Source organism: Sphaeramia orbicularis, chromosome 24 (genome assembly GCF_902148855.1).
Source record: "Sphaeramia orbicularis chromosome 24, fSphaOr1.1, whole genome shotgun sequence".
Lineage (NCBI taxonomy): Eukaryota > Metazoa > Chordata > Actinopteri > Kurtiformes > Apogonidae > Sphaeramia > Sphaeramia orbicularis.
This window is the reverse complement of record NC_043979.1, coordinates 45,131,002-45,150,473: the sequence shown is the minus strand read 5'-3', so window position 1 is coordinate 45,150,473 and position 19,472 is coordinate 45,131,002. Positions and strand designations below refer to the sequence as shown.

At 33.8% G+C, this 19,472-nt stretch overlaps 1 protein-coding gene across 1 annotated transcript; it reads left to right on the top strand.

Moving 5' to 3' along the window:
* The first annotated feature begins 6,993 nt into the window (after window positions 1–6,993).
* ttll2 (tubulin tyrosine ligase-like family, member 2) lies at window positions 6,994–13,363 on the top strand. Its single transcript, XM_030128243.1, has 3 exons — window positions 6,994–7,215; window positions 10,370–11,700; window positions 13,045–13,363. The coding sequence occupies exons 1-3, from the start codon at window positions 6,994–6,996 to the stop codon at window positions 13,361–13,363; spliced, it is 1,872 nt and encodes a 623-aa protein (XP_029984103.1).
* The last annotated feature ends 6,109 nt before the right edge of the window (window positions 13,364–19,472 follow it).

Below are 19,472 nucleotides of genomic sequence, written 5' to 3'. Positions count from 1 at the left end.
ATTTTTTTACTGCTTATTTTTTGTCTTTACTCATTCTGATGCTAATGTTTGTCCATGTTTGTCCATTTTTTCCATATTTTATTACAAATTTTTTTCACTAATTTTGCATCTTTTTTGTTTTGTTTTTACTCATTCTGATGCTTATCTTTGTCCATTTTTTTTTCTTATTTTGTTGACCTTTTTTTTCTAATGTTTAGTCATTCCATCAGTCAATGAAGATGAGCTAAAATCACCATCAAACATTATATAAAATTAGACAATAACGATTATGAAAAAAATTATAAAATGTCAACAAAAATAGATTCAAAAACAGAGACAAAAACAGAACAAAAAAAGTGATGAAAGTTAAAAAAAAAAAAAAAAGAAAAAAGATCTATGTTTACATTTTCTTGCCTATTTTGTCCATTTTTTTGTTATTAATTTTGTCTCATTTTGTTCATTTTTCATTATTTTTTACTGCTTATTTTTGTCTCTATCTATCTATCTATCTATCTATCTATCTATCTATCTATCTATCTATCTATCTATCTATCTATCTATCTATCTATCTATCTATCTATCTATCTATCTTTTGTTGCTTATTTTTGTCTCTTATTTCTCTTACTCTGATGCTTATCTTTGTCCATTTTTTTCTTATTTTGTTGACTTTTTTTTTTAACTAATGTTTATTCATTCCATCAATCATTGAAAATGAGCTAAATTCAGGATCAAAAATTATATAAAAATTAGACACTAACAATTTTTTTTTTTCAAAAAATTATAAAATGTCAACAAAAATGGATTCAAAAACAGACCAAAAAAATGTAATGAAAGTTAAAATAAAAGAAAAAGATCTATGTTTACATTTTCTTGCCTATTTTGTTCATTTTTTTGTTATTAATTTTGTCTCATTTTGTTCATTTTTCATGATTTTTTTACTGCTTATTTTTTGTCTTTACTCATTCTGATGCTAATGTTTGTCCATGTTTGTCCATTTTTTCCACATTTTATTACAAATTTTTTTCACTAATTTTGCATCTTTTTTTGTTTTGTTTTTACTCATTCTGATGCTTATCTTTGTCCATTTTTTTTCTTATTTTGTTGACCTTTTTTTTCTAATGTTTAGTCATTCCATCAGTCAATGAAGATGAGCTAAAATCACCATCAAACATTATATAAAATTAGACAATAACGATTATGAAAAAAATTATAAAATGTCAACAAAAATAGATTCAAAAACAGAGACAAAAACAGAACAAAAAAAGTGATGAAAGTTAAAAAAAAAAAAAAAAGAAAAAAGATCTATGTTTACATTTTCTTGCCTATTTTGTCCATTTTTTTGTTATTAATTTTGTCTCATTCTGTTCATTTTTCATTATTTTTTACTGCTTATTTTTGTCTCTATCTATCTATCTATCTATCTATCTATCTATCTATCTATCTATCTATCTATCTATCTATCTATCTATCTATCTATCTATATCCACACACTGGGTGGAGAAGCAAAATGTACAATATTTTGAGGCAGGGATTGAAAGACAGTGTATGACCAATTAGTTTATTGAAAGTCATGAGAATTTATTTGCCACAAGAAAATGTCCATAATAGAAAATGTTTTTATTCTATGTGTCCTCCTTCTTTCTCAATAACTGCCTTCACACGCTTCCTGAAACTTGCGCAAGTGTTCCTCAAATATTCAGGTGACAACTTCTCCCATTCTTCTTTAATAGTATCTTCCAGACTTTCTGGTAATAGTTTTGCTCATAGTCATTCTCTTCTTTCCATTATAAACAGTCTTTATGGACACTCCAACTATTTTTGAAATCTCCTTTGGTGTGACGAGTGCATTCAGCAAATCACACACTCTTTGACGTTTGCTTTCCTGATTACTCATATGGGCAAAAGTTTCTGAAAAGGTTTGGATAATAGTGTTAGGTATGATTATGACATCAATATACGTTTGGTTTCAAAACAATTGACGTAGTGCCTGCTGAGAAAAAACAACTAAATGTTCATTGTAAATTTTGCTTCCTCACCCTGTATATATATTTGCATTTTTAGAGCTTTATATACATTTATATATTTTCCTTTTTCTGTTGTATTGATAATTTCTTTCCTACTTTCTTTTATACTTGAATGGAGCGACTGGAACATCTAATAATTCCTCCCTAGGATTAATTAAGTATTCTCATTCTGAAAAAACACAAAATATAGAAGATGAAATTATAATAAATTGAGATGATTCACTTAAGAAATGTTAAAAATAGAGATAAATTCATGTGGTAAGTGACATAAAAGTAGCTCTGGGTCTTTATGGGTTAATGTAAGTTTATAACCATTTACTGTTTTAATGCATTTTTCCAGTTTTACTGATATTTATTTCATCCACTCCTGTAAAATGGGGGATTTAATGAAAAGTTTAGGTTAATTAAGTTATACCTTTTCAGGGATGAAGTAATTGATTGTCTATTTAAGGCACAGGTGTCAAACATATGACCCGTGGGCCAAAACCGGTCCACTAAAGAGTTGGATTTGGCCCGTGGGGTGAATTTGTAAAATGCAAAAGGGCATGAACAAGCAGTTACGTAGGGTAAAAAAGTTGTCCAGATGAGAATGAGTCGGCCTACATTTACCTGGTATATAAGTGTAATACATGGATAGAAAGGGTACTTCTAGTACTTCAAGGCCATGAAAAGACATTTGTCAATTTCAGCCATTTTCACTGAAATCTTTGTGAAAAACATCTCGGTTACATACGATAAAAAAAAAAAAAAAAAAAAATACAACAAAAATTGGCAAATAAATTTTTCAGCATATCAAAAGTTGCTGTTTTCACTTGAAGTTGCCAAAACGAACATTACTACAGTATCAGGAATATTGCTGACTGCAATTCCTGCAATTTTGCTGAAAAAAAAAAAAAAAAGATCTAGGATTGGGGGATATCAATATGAAGGAAAGTCTGGTTTCATGGGGTAAAGTGATTATCGTTTACGTAGGTAAATTCTCAAGTCCTCAAGGCTGGTAATCAGAATTATCTGTCAAGCAAATGATTTAATATTATCCCAATATCATGCTTGGAGTGAATAAGTACAAATAATGTTTAAAACCTGTAATTATTAAGGTTGAGATATAAACCAGTACTCGCTTGGTAAAGTATGAGACAAAAAATGTAAATGTGGACATCAAATATAGTCTTTTGAAACAATGAAAATCACTCAGCTCTTTTTTTTTTTTTTTTTTGTAGACATCATTTAGAAACAGTAAAGTTGGTTTTAGGACTCCCAAACACTTATGCGTCAGCTACAACTGACAAACACTTAAAGTTGTTTTTTTTTTTTTTCACTCAACATGTTCATCGTCCCCTGACTGTGCCCAAAAATGATACTGAAAATATTAACAAACAGCATCAAAATCATTTTAGTTCAGGTTCCGCATACAGACTAATATGATCTAAAGTGAGTGAGAACAGTAAAATACCATCATAATAACCTGTAAATAATGACAACTACACATTTTTCTGTTTTAGTGTAAAAAAAACAAACAAAAAAAACAAGTAAAATTACATGAAAACATTGACATTTACAAACTAACCTTTCACAAAAAAAAGGGAATAACATTAAGAATTATGAACAACCACAAATATCTTTAGAAAAATAAGTGCAATTTTAACAATAAGTTGTAATGTACATGTGTAAATGATAAACTGAGGAAAAATATTGTTAAAATTGCACTGATTTTTCTAAAGATATTTCTGGTTGTTCATGTTATTCACATTTTTTAAAGACATTTCATAGATGTAAACATTTCCAGAATCTATCTTTATTTTTTTCACTGTAAAACACAGAGAAAATAAAGTTATTATTTATAGATTATTATGTTATGAGCAATAAGAATAATGTACAATGTTAATTTCAGGGAACATACAAATGAGTTGTTTATTAAATCAGGACTGTTTGATTTTAAAGAGTTGCTTGAATTAAGGACATTACTGATTGTGTTTAGAGCAAGAAATGGACTTTTGCTGCAAATACGCAGAGATTATTTGTTTTAGTATCACAGGATGAAGAACATAGAAGGAGGTTTAATTTGAAACAGCAAAGGGTTCGAACTAATGTGAAGAAAATGTGTATGTGTGTTGTGGCTGTCAGGATGTGGAATTCTTCGGCAGTGGAAGAGAAGAGCTGGACAAATATTTTTCAGTTTAAGAGGTTGTATAGGGAAAGACTAGAGAAGCTTTATAAAAGCATGGAATGGAATAATTTTACTTATGGATTTTGGATTTGTTTATTTTCATTGACTATTATGAAAACAGTTTTTTGTAATAACTGTAACTTATCTGATGTGAGCAGATGTTTGAAGAAAGGGGCAGGTATTAGAAGTTTTCTTCATCCTGCTCCTTTCCAATCATTTAAATTGGAATGAATGAATAAATGAAAAAATCCAAATAAATGAACTTTACTGGTCTGACCCACTTGACATTAAACTGGGCTGAATATGGAACCTGAATTAAATGAGTTTAATGTTCCTGATTTAGAGTTTTTCAAAGAAAATCAAACCTTGAAACTTGATGGAACCAGCTCATGTATGTCAGACTTAAGTTGTTTACTTTAAAAATCCATTTGAGTTTATTTGAAATGTCACTAAGCGCATTAAAAAACAACAGCTGGATACAGATACAGTAAAAGTTAACACGTGGATGACAGGTGAGTGTGAATAAAGTGTGTAATGAATGATTGTGTGTGTGCAGGTGTGGAGCGATAGGAAGACGGCAACGGACACCGAACGAATACAAGAAAAACGGACATGCCGCCATGGATGCAGACCTGCAGACGTGTCACACACAGGTTTGGACAAAGACTGGGGTCCTCAGTTCAGGGACTCAAAACTGAAGCCAGCTCCAGCTTATTTTGGTCAGATATTCAGGTTATAAATGTATTTATGCATCCCTTTTTTTTTTTTCTTGTCTTGTTTCCTGAAACTGTGGTTGGCTAAATGTACAGGCTTGTTAATATCATTTTTACTATCCATTTTTTACATACTTATTTCATTTACTTATACAGGGTGACACAAAAAAACGTGAACTTTTTAACAATCCAATAAAACCAAGAGTGATGGAAGAAAAATATTTTGTTCATAGTAATTGAAACCTTAAAACAAGCCATTTAAGAAACAATGATGGAATTTTCATTTTTTAAAAATTCCTTCCTGTAGATGGCGTCCTCCTGTACGAATGCATTCTTGAAATCTGCTGTTGAGATTCCTCATTGACCGCTGCAACATCTCAGCTGGGATACTGGGAATTTCATCCTGAATTCTCTGTTTTAACTCATCCACAGTTCTTGGTCGAGTCGTGTACACTTTACTCTTGAGATAGCCCCACACGAAAAAATCTCAAACGGACAAATCTGGCGATCTAGGGGGCCAGGGAACGTTACCGAATCTGGAGATCACACGGTTACCGAACAGTTCTCGTGCAGCCGCCAATGGTTACTATGGTTACTATGGTCACCCTGTACAAGTACAGAGTGACCCAAAAAAACGGGTATTTTTGAAGTGCATATTGGCAGACATGAGCAAGTGGCAGCACTGCAAGACAGTGACCTTCAGCAAGTAAACACACCTCCATTTTAGTAACTATTGGCAATTTTTTCTTGTGGGGCTATCTCAAGAGTAAAGTGTACACGACTCGACCAAGAACTGTGGACGAGTTCAAACAGAGAATTCAGGATGAAATTCCCAGTATCCCAGCTGAGATGTTGCAGCGGTCAATGAGGAATCTCAACAGCAGATTTCAAGAATGCATTCGTACAGGAGGACGCCATCTACAGGAAGGAATTTTAAAAAATAAAAATTCCATCATTGTTTCTTAAATGGCATGTTTTAAGGTTTCAATTACTACGAATAAAATATTTTTCTTCCATCACTCTTGGTTTTATTGGATTGTTAAAAAGTTCACGTTTTTTGTGTCACCCTGCACTACCCTTTTCTTTTTTTTTCTTCTTTAAAAAAAAGAGAACAGTGAACTTTGTACACTGTAAAAAAATATGTAATTTAACAGAATTTTTACTGCTTATTTTACAGATTTGTCCTGTGTTTTCAAGATACTGGAAAATATCAATGAAATGACAAAAACAGACTGTGATTTTACACGTCAAATGTAAAATCACATGAAAAAAACTGTAACTGTGAATAACCATAAAATTTAAATTTTTTAAAAGATTTTTTTTCTTTTTCACAGAAAAATACATTTAAAATACATTTGCAAATGCATCGTAATTTCACAAATATTTATTTTGTATTTATGAGATTAGACTGTTGATTTAAAGTTTAATACTGTAAAAAAAACAAAACAAATAAATAAAATAAATAAAATTACTGACAATTAACCGTAAAAGAAGTATTTGTTCTGTAAGTTTAACCAGACTTGTTTGTTAATTGACAAATATCTTGTGTAATTACAGGAAGTTTCAGAACAAAAGTGTTGAATAAATGTATTTTTGTGAATGTATAACATGTATGAGCACTGATAAACTGTCCAAATACAGTTTTTATCAGTGGATTGAACTGAGTCTCATTGAAAATTATTTAGATATGTATATGTTTATAGGTAATTTGATTGTTTTAATACATGTAAATATTCTTGATTAAACATTAAAAAGTCCAAAAAAAAAAAAAAAAAGCAAAATCTCATGTAAAGTTAGGGCAAAAAACTGTATTTTAATTATGGAAAATTACCGTATTTTCATGAGAAGGTTGTTTTCCATTATTTAACAGTATTTTTTCCGCACCCCGGCTGCTGGAATAATACCATTTTTTTTTTATGTTTTTTTTTTTTTTTTACAGTGTATAATTGATGTCCTGTACAATATCTTATAAGACTGTTTGGAATAAACATTTGAATAATAAAAAAAAACTTCTGTCCCCTACAGAGGACTTGCTGGGTCTCAGGAGGACATGAATAAACGTGTCCTTTTCCGTGTATGTCTTTGTGGTGTGCTCAGTATTTGACGGTGCATGGCTTCAGCTCTGGTGTTCAGACTACCTGAGCGAGGACCAGAGCTGCTGAGGGAGGTCCTGCTGGAGCGTGGATGGGAGGACTACGAGGCCGGACGGCGGGACCGGGAGGACTGGAACCTGTACTGGAGGACCACTAGGTTCTGTAACTCTGAATACCAAAACCTGATGCCATGGCAACGCCTGAACCACCACCCGAAAACTGCTGAAATCACACGTAAGGTGAGCGCTTGTTTTGGACTAAAATGACCAGAGGAAGGTTTGGAGGTGAACGGTAACTGTAGTGGCACCTCTCAGGTCACAACATTTAAACTGTGCCAGGACGCTCCAGTCACCACATGCAGAATTATCTGTTGGGGTGTTTCTCTACGAGATTAGGACCACGGTTTCAGGTTCAGTTCTGCTGCTTCTGTATTTAGTTCGACAAACTCTAAAAATACAGGTCTACAATTTTTTAAGAAATTATCTGCCTCAAAGATTAAATGTGCTAAATGTTAGGTATTTTCTGTTTCAGATTTTTTATTGATAAGTATAAAAGAGGAACAAAGGCACTTACATATACCAGGGAACACTGATGTCAACATTAACCATGTTTGTATATTTGTATACCTGTAGATTTAGATTTGCATATTTTTAAGAACAAATAACAAGAACGCAAACGTCGGCCAAGCACCCCGAACAGTGTGCATGTGTGGATCGACTATTTCTGTTTAAATTCAACAGTTTCCAGGTTGTTCCATACAGCAGAAAAAGTTGAAGCTTGGTACCAGTCATGTGTCTGTCAAATTAGATTCAATTCACATCAATATTTGTTGAGTTCTAATGAAAAATGTGGTAAATGGGATTTTCAGTGTTAAATGTAAATGTCCACAGAGTCCACATTCCACAGTGGATGTGGACAATTTAGTTCCAGATACAAGATATTGTTCTAAGCTACAGGTGGATCCAATTGGAGGCTAATCGGAGTCGTTTTGAATTTTTGATGACTTTTGGGAAATTGCTCAATGATGACAGATGGAAAATTGTAGATGTTGTGACCTTACTGTGACCTTGAACTTTGGCCTACTGGGCCCAAAATTGAATGGGTTGGTCCCAGGGCCTAGGCCTATCTGTGGAGAAGATTTGGGAAAGATGGGTGGAAGAGTTTTCCTGTAAAGTTGCTAACAAACAAACAAACAAATAAACAAACACACACACAAAGCAAAGTGATCACAATACCTCCTAGTGGAGGAAATGAAATCCGACAAACAACACAATGAAAAGAATACTGAAACATAGTCTGTGTAAAATAATTAAACCGCTCACATAAACATAAGAATAAATAAAAACGAACAAATAAATAAACTAGAAGCACTCGGAGAGCGCAGACCTCCGCCAAGGCTGATCAGTGGCCCCCCCCGTGGGCCCCCCCACGCCAAGGAGGTTATGTTTTTGCCAGGGTTTGTTTGTCTGTCTGTCTGTCCATTAGTGTGCAACATAACTCAAAAAGTTATGGACAGATTTTGATGAAATTTTCTGGTCTGCGCCCCCCCATGGGCCCCCCCCACCCCCGATCACCACCAAAATTTAATCATTTCTTCCTTATCCCATTTCCAACAAACCCTGAAAATTTCATCAAAATCTGTCCATAACTTTTTGAGTTATGTTGCACACTAACGGACAGACAAACAAACAGACAAACAAACTCTGGCAAAAACATAACCTCCTTGGCGGAGGTAATTAAATTAAATTAAAAAAAGGGAATTACATTGTCTCAAAAAATAAATAAATAAATCCATAAATAGTTGCCATTTATTGTCGAATTTCTTCAAGTTTCCCTATTTTTTAATATCTAATTTTCTCTACTTTTAAAAATAGACAGTGTTACGTATTTTAATAAGATTAACTGGAAAACAAATGACCAAAGTGCTGGTTTGCTGATGTTTTCCAGGTATAAGATAAAGCATTATTCTACATACATATTGGTTTATGTACATTTATACAGTACATTTATAAATGTTCCACTGACAGAACCTGTGAAGTCAATGTACTGCCATTGTCACTGTCCTTTGGAGTTAAACCCATTCTCTCGTTAATTCTCGAATTTCACATTTTGACCCAAGACTGTATCTGTGAAACTTCAGCCAACCAACATTTAGGACTGGATTTTTCTTTATCAGTGACTCACACATAGTAAAATTTCACTACTTTTATTCTGGAAGCATTTGATTGTAGACCAGTGGAATATGACCAATGTCCCTGCATCTCACTAGCATGTTCTATCAACAATCAATAACTTTGTAGACACTGTCCAAAGGAAGCTATATAAAAAAACTGGAAATTCATCTAGTAGTTTTGCAGAAGCTTGTTGAAATGCAGACATTGGTGACCTTGAGTTTGACCCTTCAAGGTCACTCAAGGTCAAAGGTCATGAACCCAAATGAAAGTCCATATATGACTTCCTATCAGTGATCAATAGTAACTATATTGATATCTGTAACCATTTACATGTTAGAAACCATTAAAATATGAACCATTATACAAGTAAAGGCAAATTGTTTTTTTTGTTTTTTTTAATTTGCAAAAATTCAAAAATCTATATTTCTCAAAACTGTGAACACACTTTGTAGACATTGTCCCAAGGAAGATACATAAAAAATTGGAAATGAAATCAACCAGTAGTTTCGGAGATAAAGATTGTTGAAACGGAGGCAGACGTTGGTGATCTTGAGTTTGACCCTTCAAGGTCACTCAAGGTCAAAGGTCATGGATCCAAATGAAAGTCCATATTTGACTTCCTATCAGTGATCAATAGTAACTATATTGATATCTGTAACCTTTTACATGTTATAAACCATCAAAATATGGACCATTATAAGTAAAAGTAAATGTTTATTATTTAAAAAAAAAAAAAACTAGTAAAAATTCAAAAATGTAAATTCTGAAAACTGTGAACAAACTTTGTAGACACTGTCCCAAGGAAGATACATAAAAAATGTGAAATTAATCCAACCAGTGGTTTTGGAGAAGAAGATTGTTAAAATGTAAACATTGGTGACCATGACCCTTCAAGGTCACTCAAGGTCAAAGGTCATGGACCCAAATGAAAGTCCATATATGACTTCCTATCAGTGATCAATAGAAACTATATTGATATTTCTAACCATTTCTATTTTATGGCTCAAATTAAGTAAAGGACAATTTGTAATACTTCAAAAAGTTGTTAAAAATACAAAAATCAAAATTTCTCAAAACTGAACAAACTTGGTAGACGTTGTCCAAAGAAAGCTACATAGAAATTTGAAATGAATCCAACCGGTTGTTTGATCAGAGAAGATGTTATCCATCCATCCATCCATCCATCCATCCATGTATTAAGTTGTGACTTTTTCGGCAGGATTGCTTGGCACGAAACTTGACGCGGATGAGGGCCACGTTTGGTGCGTCCGTCTACAACTTCAGCCCCACCACCTTCATCCTCCCCAACAACTACATCCGATTCCTGGCCGAATACAACAAACTGCGAGTGAGTAAGGGTCTGTCGGCGTACTGGATCTGCAAACCCGTGGATCTGTCCAGAGGCCGGGGGATCTTCATCTTTGAGGACATTAAAAGCCTGGTGTACGACTGCACCGTCATCGTACAGCGCTACATCTCCAACCCTCTGCTCATCTCCGGCTACAAGTTCGACCTGAGGATCTACGTGTGCGTGAAGAGCTTCAACCCGCTGACCGTTTACGTTCACCAGGAAGGTCTGGTCCGTTTCGCCACCGAGAAGTACCGGCTGTCGTCCCTGCGTAACCTGTATGCCCACCTCACCAACACCAGCATCAACAAGTTCGGCCCTTTCTACAAAACCGAAAAAGAGAGCGTCGGACAGGGGTGCAAGTGGACCATGAGCAAGTTCCGACACTTCCTCTACGGCCAAGACGTCAACGAGCTCCTCCTTTGGCAGAGGATCAACAACATCGTGACCCTGACCCTGCTCACCATCGCCCCCTCCGTCCCCCCCAGCCCCAACTGCGTGGAACTGTTCGGCTTCGACATCCTCATCGACGGGAGGTTCAAGCCCTGGCTCCTGGAGGTCAACTACAGTCCGGCGCTAACTCTGGACTGCCAGGCCGACATCGCGGTCAAGAAAGGCCTCGTCAGCGACTTGATCGATTTGATGAACTACACGTGGGTCGACGGTCTACGAGAGCGAGCGTATCGGAGGAAGGGATACAAAGCGCCGTCTTCGGATGCCGTCAAACCCTCGTATGTTTCGGTGCCCGCGCTTCCGACGTTGAAAGATCCAAAGATCGGTGAAAAAAAGCCACATGTTCCCAAACTCCCTTCGCTTAAAAGCCAAGCTGAAAAGGGCCAAAGGAAGTTGGGACCACTCGCTTTCGTATCGGGACCCCTACCACCTGTTGACTTAAACAAGATGTTTTCAACCAGCGTAGTCACAGCAACCAACACCCAGAGCGTAGACCCGATCTACAGCCAACACTCAAGGACGAAAGCATCCACAGCGAACAGACAGATGCGTCCGACTCTCGCACCACGTCTGACGGACAACAGGAGTCGTCACGTATCTGAGGTTACGAACCATGACGACGCCGAAACCCGAGCCCAGAGGGAGCACTTAGCAGAGGCCGACATTTCCTCCTCGACACCCGATATCCCTCCGCGGGGGCTGGGATTCAAACCATCCACTGTCTCCTGGAAGCTGCCGCACATTCACAGGTATGTTGTGTTTTCTGTAGTTTTGTGTCACGTATAAAACATTCATCATCAAACTGAAACCGCTCATTTCCTCCTCGACAGTGTGTGCTGAAATATTAAGGAGTAAGTACACTCGAGAAGTTGGAAAGTGTTGCAGCTTCGGCCTACATAGACCGACAGATAAAGGAGTCACTTTAGACAAGTGGCTTCTGGAGACGGACCAGTGAATCCCAGATCGGATCTGTTAATCGAATCCTAAAAATGAGTCATGACTCACAGATCTGACAGAATCTGTCACAGGGAATCTGACTTTTTTTTTTTTTTTTAATTTAATTAATTATTATTGATTTATTTTTCATTATTTTATTTTAATAAATTTATTACTTTTTATTTATTGTTATTATTATTTTTTAGATCAATCTTTTATCATTGAATTTTTTTCATTAAAAAAAAAAAAAATTCAAACATAGGACATAGGTTATTTATTTAGAAAAAGAAAAAGAAAGAAATGGTTCTGTCAGAAATCAGAAAGATGAGGACTTTTTTTCAAATTTATTTTAGTTAGTTAATTAAAAATATTTTTAAACTTAATTTTTTATTAATTTTTTACTATTATTTAATTCTTTTTTTATTTGCGTTATTTTTTTGTGTTTTTCAAATTTTTTACAAAGACATAGGACATAGGTTGTTTATTTAGAAAGGAAAAATAAAGAAACAGATCTGTCAGAAATCAGAAAGATGAGGTCTATTTAATTTAATTTAATTAATGTATTATTTTATTATTGTTGTTATTTAATAAAACATTTTTATATCGAATTGTTCATGTTAATCACAATTTTTTAAAAGACATTTCATAGATGTAAACATTTCCAGAATGTTATTTTATTCTTTTCACTTTAAAACACAGAGAAAATGAAATAGTTATTTATATGTTATTATGTTATTTTACTGGTCCGACCCACAGGCTGGGCTGAATGTTGAACCTGAATTCAATGAGTTTGACGTCCCTGATTTAGAGTTTCTGACAGAAAATCAAACCTTGAAATTTGATGGAAACTCATGCAATTCAGACTTATGTTGTTTACTTGCAAAAATCTATTTGGTTTCATCTGAGCGCATTAAAAAAAAAACAAAAAAAACCCAAAACATTTCCATTATGTAATTTTACTTTTTCACTGTAAAACACAGACAAAAGTTTGGAGTTGACATTATTTATGGGTTGTAATTACGTTATTATTTTACTGGTCCGGCCCATTTCAGATCATATTGGGCTGCATGTGGAACCTGAACTAAAATAAATAACAATAAATGAATAAATAAATAAGTTTGACATCCCTGGAATAAACTAATATGATTGTCTTGCAGGACTGCATCTAAGAAAACCAGAGGACACATTCCTCCAGCCAGAGTCGGAGACTTTATCCGGACGTTTCCCTTTAATAAGGCGACTCTGAAAGCCTCCCAACATACGCTGGACGTGAGGACGGTCATCCAGGAGGTCAACAAACTGACCGCTCACTTCTCCTCAGGACGACGTCGACCCGACAAGAAGAAAAGAGAAGAGGAGGAGGTGAAGAACGCCGAGGAGGAGGAGGAAGAGGAAGAGGAGGACTTTGATTCTCTGTTCTGGGGGCCAAAGGATCCACCCCAGATCAGACTCCTGCTCCAAAACCATCAGGGTTAAACGTCTGCATCTGATGCCAAACACCCACAGTTTTACTAATACAACATTTGACCGAACACTTGTTGTCATTTTTAAGATTCAATGATTTTTTTTATTGTCAATTCATCAGATTAAGGGTGTTGAACTCATTTTAGGGAGAGGTCAAGGGTGTCACTACTTTCTGATTCATAACTTTTGAACCAGACGACTTTAAGACAAATATTCCACATAATTATAAAGGTCTAAATGTCATCTGAAACACACTCAAAGGGCAAAATTGAGTTTCAAATATTTTTAAATGAAAAATATCCAAAACTACTGCATCACAGATGGATAAAAAATTAACATCAACCTATTTTTTTTGCAAGAATTCCAAAGTTCTCCAAAGTGAAGTTCCTCTGATGTTTTCATCCTCAAATGTATTCAGTGTAAACCTTAAACCTTCTATTTTACAACCTAATAATTGGTTAGAGGAAAAAAATATTTGATCAAACCTAAATAGAAAGAGTTTGGACAAATGGCAGCGTCACAGATGGACAACAAAAGTAAATATCAAATTAAACATTTTTTAGTTCAATTATCAATATCATATACATTTTTTTTTTTTACAATAATTACAACAAACAAATAATATTAACATTATATTCAAATGTATTTTGCATAGATATATGCATTTATTAATTTAAACACTGTGTGTTTAGAATATGACATAAATAATGTAATAGTCAAATTTCAATGTATTTGGAATAAATTTAGTTTATTTATCAGAGTTAATAAAATGAACCCAGAATGAAGGCAGAAAACTTTGTCACTTTACAAACATCCACACTCATGAAACTCCTTAAATTTTTTCTCATTTCAAAATACATTTTCCTGAAAATATAAGTAACTAGAAAAGCACTCGGAGAGCGCAGACCTCCGCCAAGGCAGATCAGTGCCCCCCCACCCCCACCCCCGATCACCACCAAAATGTAATCTTTTGTTACATGTGCTAGTATCAATATTTCCTGAAAATTTCATCCAAATCTGTTCATAACTTTTTGAGCCGGCAAAAACATAACCTCTTTGGTGGAGGTAATAATTCCTCCCCAAAAATATAAATTTGGTGTAGATTATTGTAATCAAATTTTTCGGACCAGACGTTAACCTTCCTTTGACTTCGCCCTTTAGTTCAGGGGCCACATACACCCTAACTTTATCTAAAGTGGATCGGAACTGTAAAATACTAACATGATAACCTATAAATAATGTCAACTCTAATGTTTTTGAGTGAAAAAAATACATGTGTAAAATCAATTAATGAAAATATTCACATCCACAAATTATCCTTTAAAAAATAACACAAGAACCCAAAATTACCTAAGAAAAATAAATGCAATTTTAACAATATTATTCCTCAGTTTATTACTTACATGTGTGCATTAAAACTTACAGATCACACTGGATCTATAAGTACACAAAACATTTAGTAACAGACAGAATATTCTTAAAATTACACTTATTTTTCTTAAAACATTTCAAGTTGATCACATTTGTTCAGGTCATTCATGTTTTTTGTGAAAGGACAGTTTGTAAATTTAACTTTTTTACAGTAAAAAAAAGATCAAAAATTGGAGTTGTATTATTTATAGGTTATTATGATTAGGGCTGTGTATTGGCAAGAATCTGGTGATACGATACAAATCATAATACATAGATCATGATACAATATATCACGATATATCATGATATTGTTAAAAAGGCAAATTTTTGTTTGTTTCTTTTTTAAACTGATTATTTCCTTGAAGAACTGAATTACATCAGAAATCTGCACAAATACTAAACACATTTTTATTTGATCAGAACAGGATCTAATGTTATATCACAAAATATTCCTGTGTTCAAACTGAAATTCTGTTTTACAGACATTACAGTTTAAGATCCTGTTCAAATGTTCATGTTCTATTAGTTCAGAACTAACGTCAGAACATTAGTTTAGTTCAATCCCAACAAAAGAACTAACATTACTGAATAAAAGAGTGTTAAATAATAAATAAAATATAAACAAAAAAAGAAAAACTAAAAAACTAAAACAAACCTCCACCATATCTGCATTTGAATAAATACCTAAAAATATCCACACAGCACTTTTTAATATCGATACAGTATTGTGAAATGAAATATCACGATATATTGCAGAACCGATATTTTCTTACACCCCTAGTCATGTGACTACCTAAACTCTCATCAGGTTATAGTCAGGTGATGTAAACCTCTGATAATCTATTCTGTGGGTAAATATTAACAGCTAAAAACCATGAAAACACTGACTATGATCTTGTTTTTCTGGTTGTAATAAATCTGTGTTTGCTTTGTGGGTAGGACATCAGACACTGTGACGAGTTTCCAGGACGCACTAAAAAAAACAGTGAAATCCCACACTATGTATATACACAAAAATGACGACAATCTGAGAATTCATGTCTAAATAAACAGCAGAACGGACGCACTTATCAGGATGAGAATCCATCTTACTTACTAAAGTGTCATTAATAACTGAGGGTGTGTCAACTTTAGTCCCGCCTCCTCCAGAGCGGCAACGTGGTGGTAAAAACAGACGGTACTAAGATGATTTAACAAACCAAGAAAGTGTCCGTTTGTAAAGAAACATGTATTTTGTGTCAAACAGCTGAATGGACTGCATCTCCAGTTGTACATGATGCGTCACCAACAGAAAAATGGTCTCAGTCTTCCAGAGTGGGTGAAAAAGTGTTAAAAGAAAAAAAAAAAATTGGTTGTGTAGTTTTTATATTTACGTATTTTCATGGTCTGATACTTCAACTTTTTGCAGACGTTTCCTGCACTTTTGTCTTCAGTAAACTAAGCTCTGCCAGTAGGGAAGCGTATTGCATTCACGTTTTTGTTTTTTTTTTTGTCGGGGGGGGGGGGGGGGGGGGGGTTTAATATTATTTTCTCTCCTGTTTTGCTATCACATTGATGTTTCATCAATGAACTCTGTATTGTACTGACTGTGTTTCATGACAAAAATAAACAAATAAACAAACATGAAAAAAAAAAAAATCAGCTCTGTTTTTCTGAATTAACAGGATAATCTCGTAAAAAAAAAAAAAACAGCCATTTTTAATTTTTTCATAAAACCTTTTCTCGTAATTATAAGATAATTATCTCGGCAAAATAATCCATCCCCTCTTCTAAATATGAGCACTGTTGTTGACAGTAAATGTGGAAAATTCAGTTTTCATATTTAAAAGCGTCACACCTTACAGAACAAACACACTATCATCATACAGACGATGAAAAAACCCAAATCTGCTCTGTTTTTCTAAATTAATGAGATAATTCTCAGAATAATGAGAAACGGTTTTATGAAAAAATAAAAAATCGGCTCTGTTTTTACGAGATAATTATCTCGTTAACTCAGAAAAACGGAGCCCATTTAAATTTTTTCATGGGAATGCAGTACATTTCCATACTGCCAGTGCATAAATGTAAGTTTAATCATACTGTGAATGCAAACAGCGGATAACAGAAATGACACTGAAAAGTTTGGAGTTCTACTGGCGGACGTTATTCTCATATGGCTTTATTTTCAACACATTAGGACTTTCTTCTCTAAATATTAGGACTTTCTTTTCTAAATATTAGGACTTTATTCTCTAAATATTAGGACTTTCTTCTCTAAATATTAGGACTTTCATTTCTAAATATTAGGACTTTCTTCTCAACATCTTAGGACTTTCTTCTCTAAATATTAGGACTTTATTCTCTAAAAATTAGGACTTTCTTTTCTAAATATAAGGACTTTCTTTTCTCAATATTAGGACTTTCTTCTCTAAATATTAGGACTTTCTTCTCTAAATATAAGGACTTTCTTCTCTAAAAATTAGGACATTCTTCTCTAAATATTAGGACTTTCTTCTCTAAAAATTAGGACTTTCTTCTCTAAATACTAGGACTTTCTTCTCTAAATATTAGGACTTTCTTCTCTAAAAATTAGGACTTTCTTTTCTAAATATTAGGACTTTCTTTTCTAAATATAAGGACTTTCTTTTCTAAATATTAGGACTTTCTTCTCTAAAAATTAGGACTTTCTTTTCTAAATATTAGGACTTTCTTTTCTAAATATAAGGACTTTCTTTTCTAAATATTAGGACTTTCTTCTCAACATCTTAGGACTTTCTTCTCTAAATATTAGGACTTTATTCTCTAAATATAAGGACTTTATTCTCTAAAAATTAGGACATTCTTCTCTAAATATTAGGACTTTCTTCTCAACATCTTAGGACTTTCTTCTCTAAATATTAGGACTTTATTCTCTAAATATAAGGACTTTATTCTCTAAAAATTAGGACATTCTTCTCTAAATATTAGGACTTTCTTCTCTAAAAATTAGGACTTTCTTTTCTAAATATTAGGACTTTCTTTTCCAAATATTAGGACTTTCTTCTCTAAAAATTAGGACTTTCTTTTCTAAATATTAGGACTTTCTTTTCTAAATATTAGGACTTTCTTCTCTAAAAATTAGGACTTTCTTTTCTAAATATTAGGACTTTCTTCTCTAAAAATTAGGACTTTCTTCTCTAAATATTAGGACTTTATTCTCAACATCTTAGGATTTCATTCTCTAAATATTAGGACTTTATTCTCAACATCTTAGGATTTCATTCTCTAAATATTAGGACTTTATTCTCTAAAAATTAGGACATTCTTCTCTAAATATTAGGACTTTGTTCTCTAAAAATTAGGACTTTCTTCTCTAAATACTAGGACTTTCTTCTCTAAATACTAGGACTTTCTTCTCATAATATTTTGACTTTATTCTCGTAGTGACAGCTGTTTTTATTTTCCTGTGTGTCCCTAATGCACCATCGCAGTACTGGGTCACCTGTTGGCGTCTAAATATTCCTCACTTATTCATGCTGACCCTGGTACTGGTTCCATCGCTGACAGCTCCTCTCAGTGGGTGGAGGTGGATTTGTGAACTCTGCAGAAACCCTGAAACCCTGCAGCGTAGACTTATGGACTTATTACAGACGGTGAATGACAGTTCTATCTGCCTCCAAATATTTGATGATCTGCTCTAGAAATATGATCTGTGTGTTTCCCTGAGGCTTCTCTGATACACAACAGGACATATTAATAAGGCTAGGATTACCATAATGTCATTTACTAATTCTGTAATAGTACTCTGATAGGTGAAATATTAGAGTTTTTAATGTATCAGACCGTTACCAGTAGATTTACATGCATTACATAGAATATTTAATTAAGTATAATATGTAGATCATGAGTCTCAAACATGCGGCCCGGGGGCCAAATGCAGCCCGCCAAAAGTTCCAAACCGGCCCATGGGATGAATTTACAAAGAGCAAAAAATTCCACAGTCAAGGCTGTTGAACTCATTTTAGTTCAGGTTCCACATTCAGACCAATATGATCTACAGTCAAATAATAACAGCAGAAGAACCGACAAAAAATAATATAACATTATGCCTATAAATAATGACAACTTCAAATGTTTGTCTTTGTTTTAGTGCAAAAAATAACATTAAATTATGAAAATATTGACATTTACAAACTACTGTAACAATAAAATGTGAATAACTTGAACAAATATAAACAACCTGAAATGTCTAAAGAAAATTCAGCACAATTTGAACTATTTTCTGCCTGTTACTAATTGTTTAGTGTCTTTGTAGGTCTGATCCATAATGCACATGTAGAAATGGTAAGTTGAGGCAGAATATTGTTAAAATTGTACTTATTTTTCTAAAGAAATTTCAGGGTTTTTTTTTTTTTGGGTTATTAACTTTTTTTTGTTTGGATAGTTTATAAAAGTATTTTTATAGTTTAATGGGGATTTTTTGCACTAAAACAAAGACCAAAAATTTGGAGTTCTCATTATTTAAAGTTTATTCTGTTATTATTGCACTGGTCCGGCCCACTGGAGATCAAATCGGGCTGAATGTGGCCCCTGAAAGAAAATGAGTTTGAGAGCCCTGATGTAGAATATGATGAAGAATGATTGTTTTCAGGATATTGGACTAGTTCTTGATCAAACATGTGGGAAATACTGACATTATTCAGGTTTTAGGAGCAATTTGTGAACATGTACAAGAACAATTGGGATG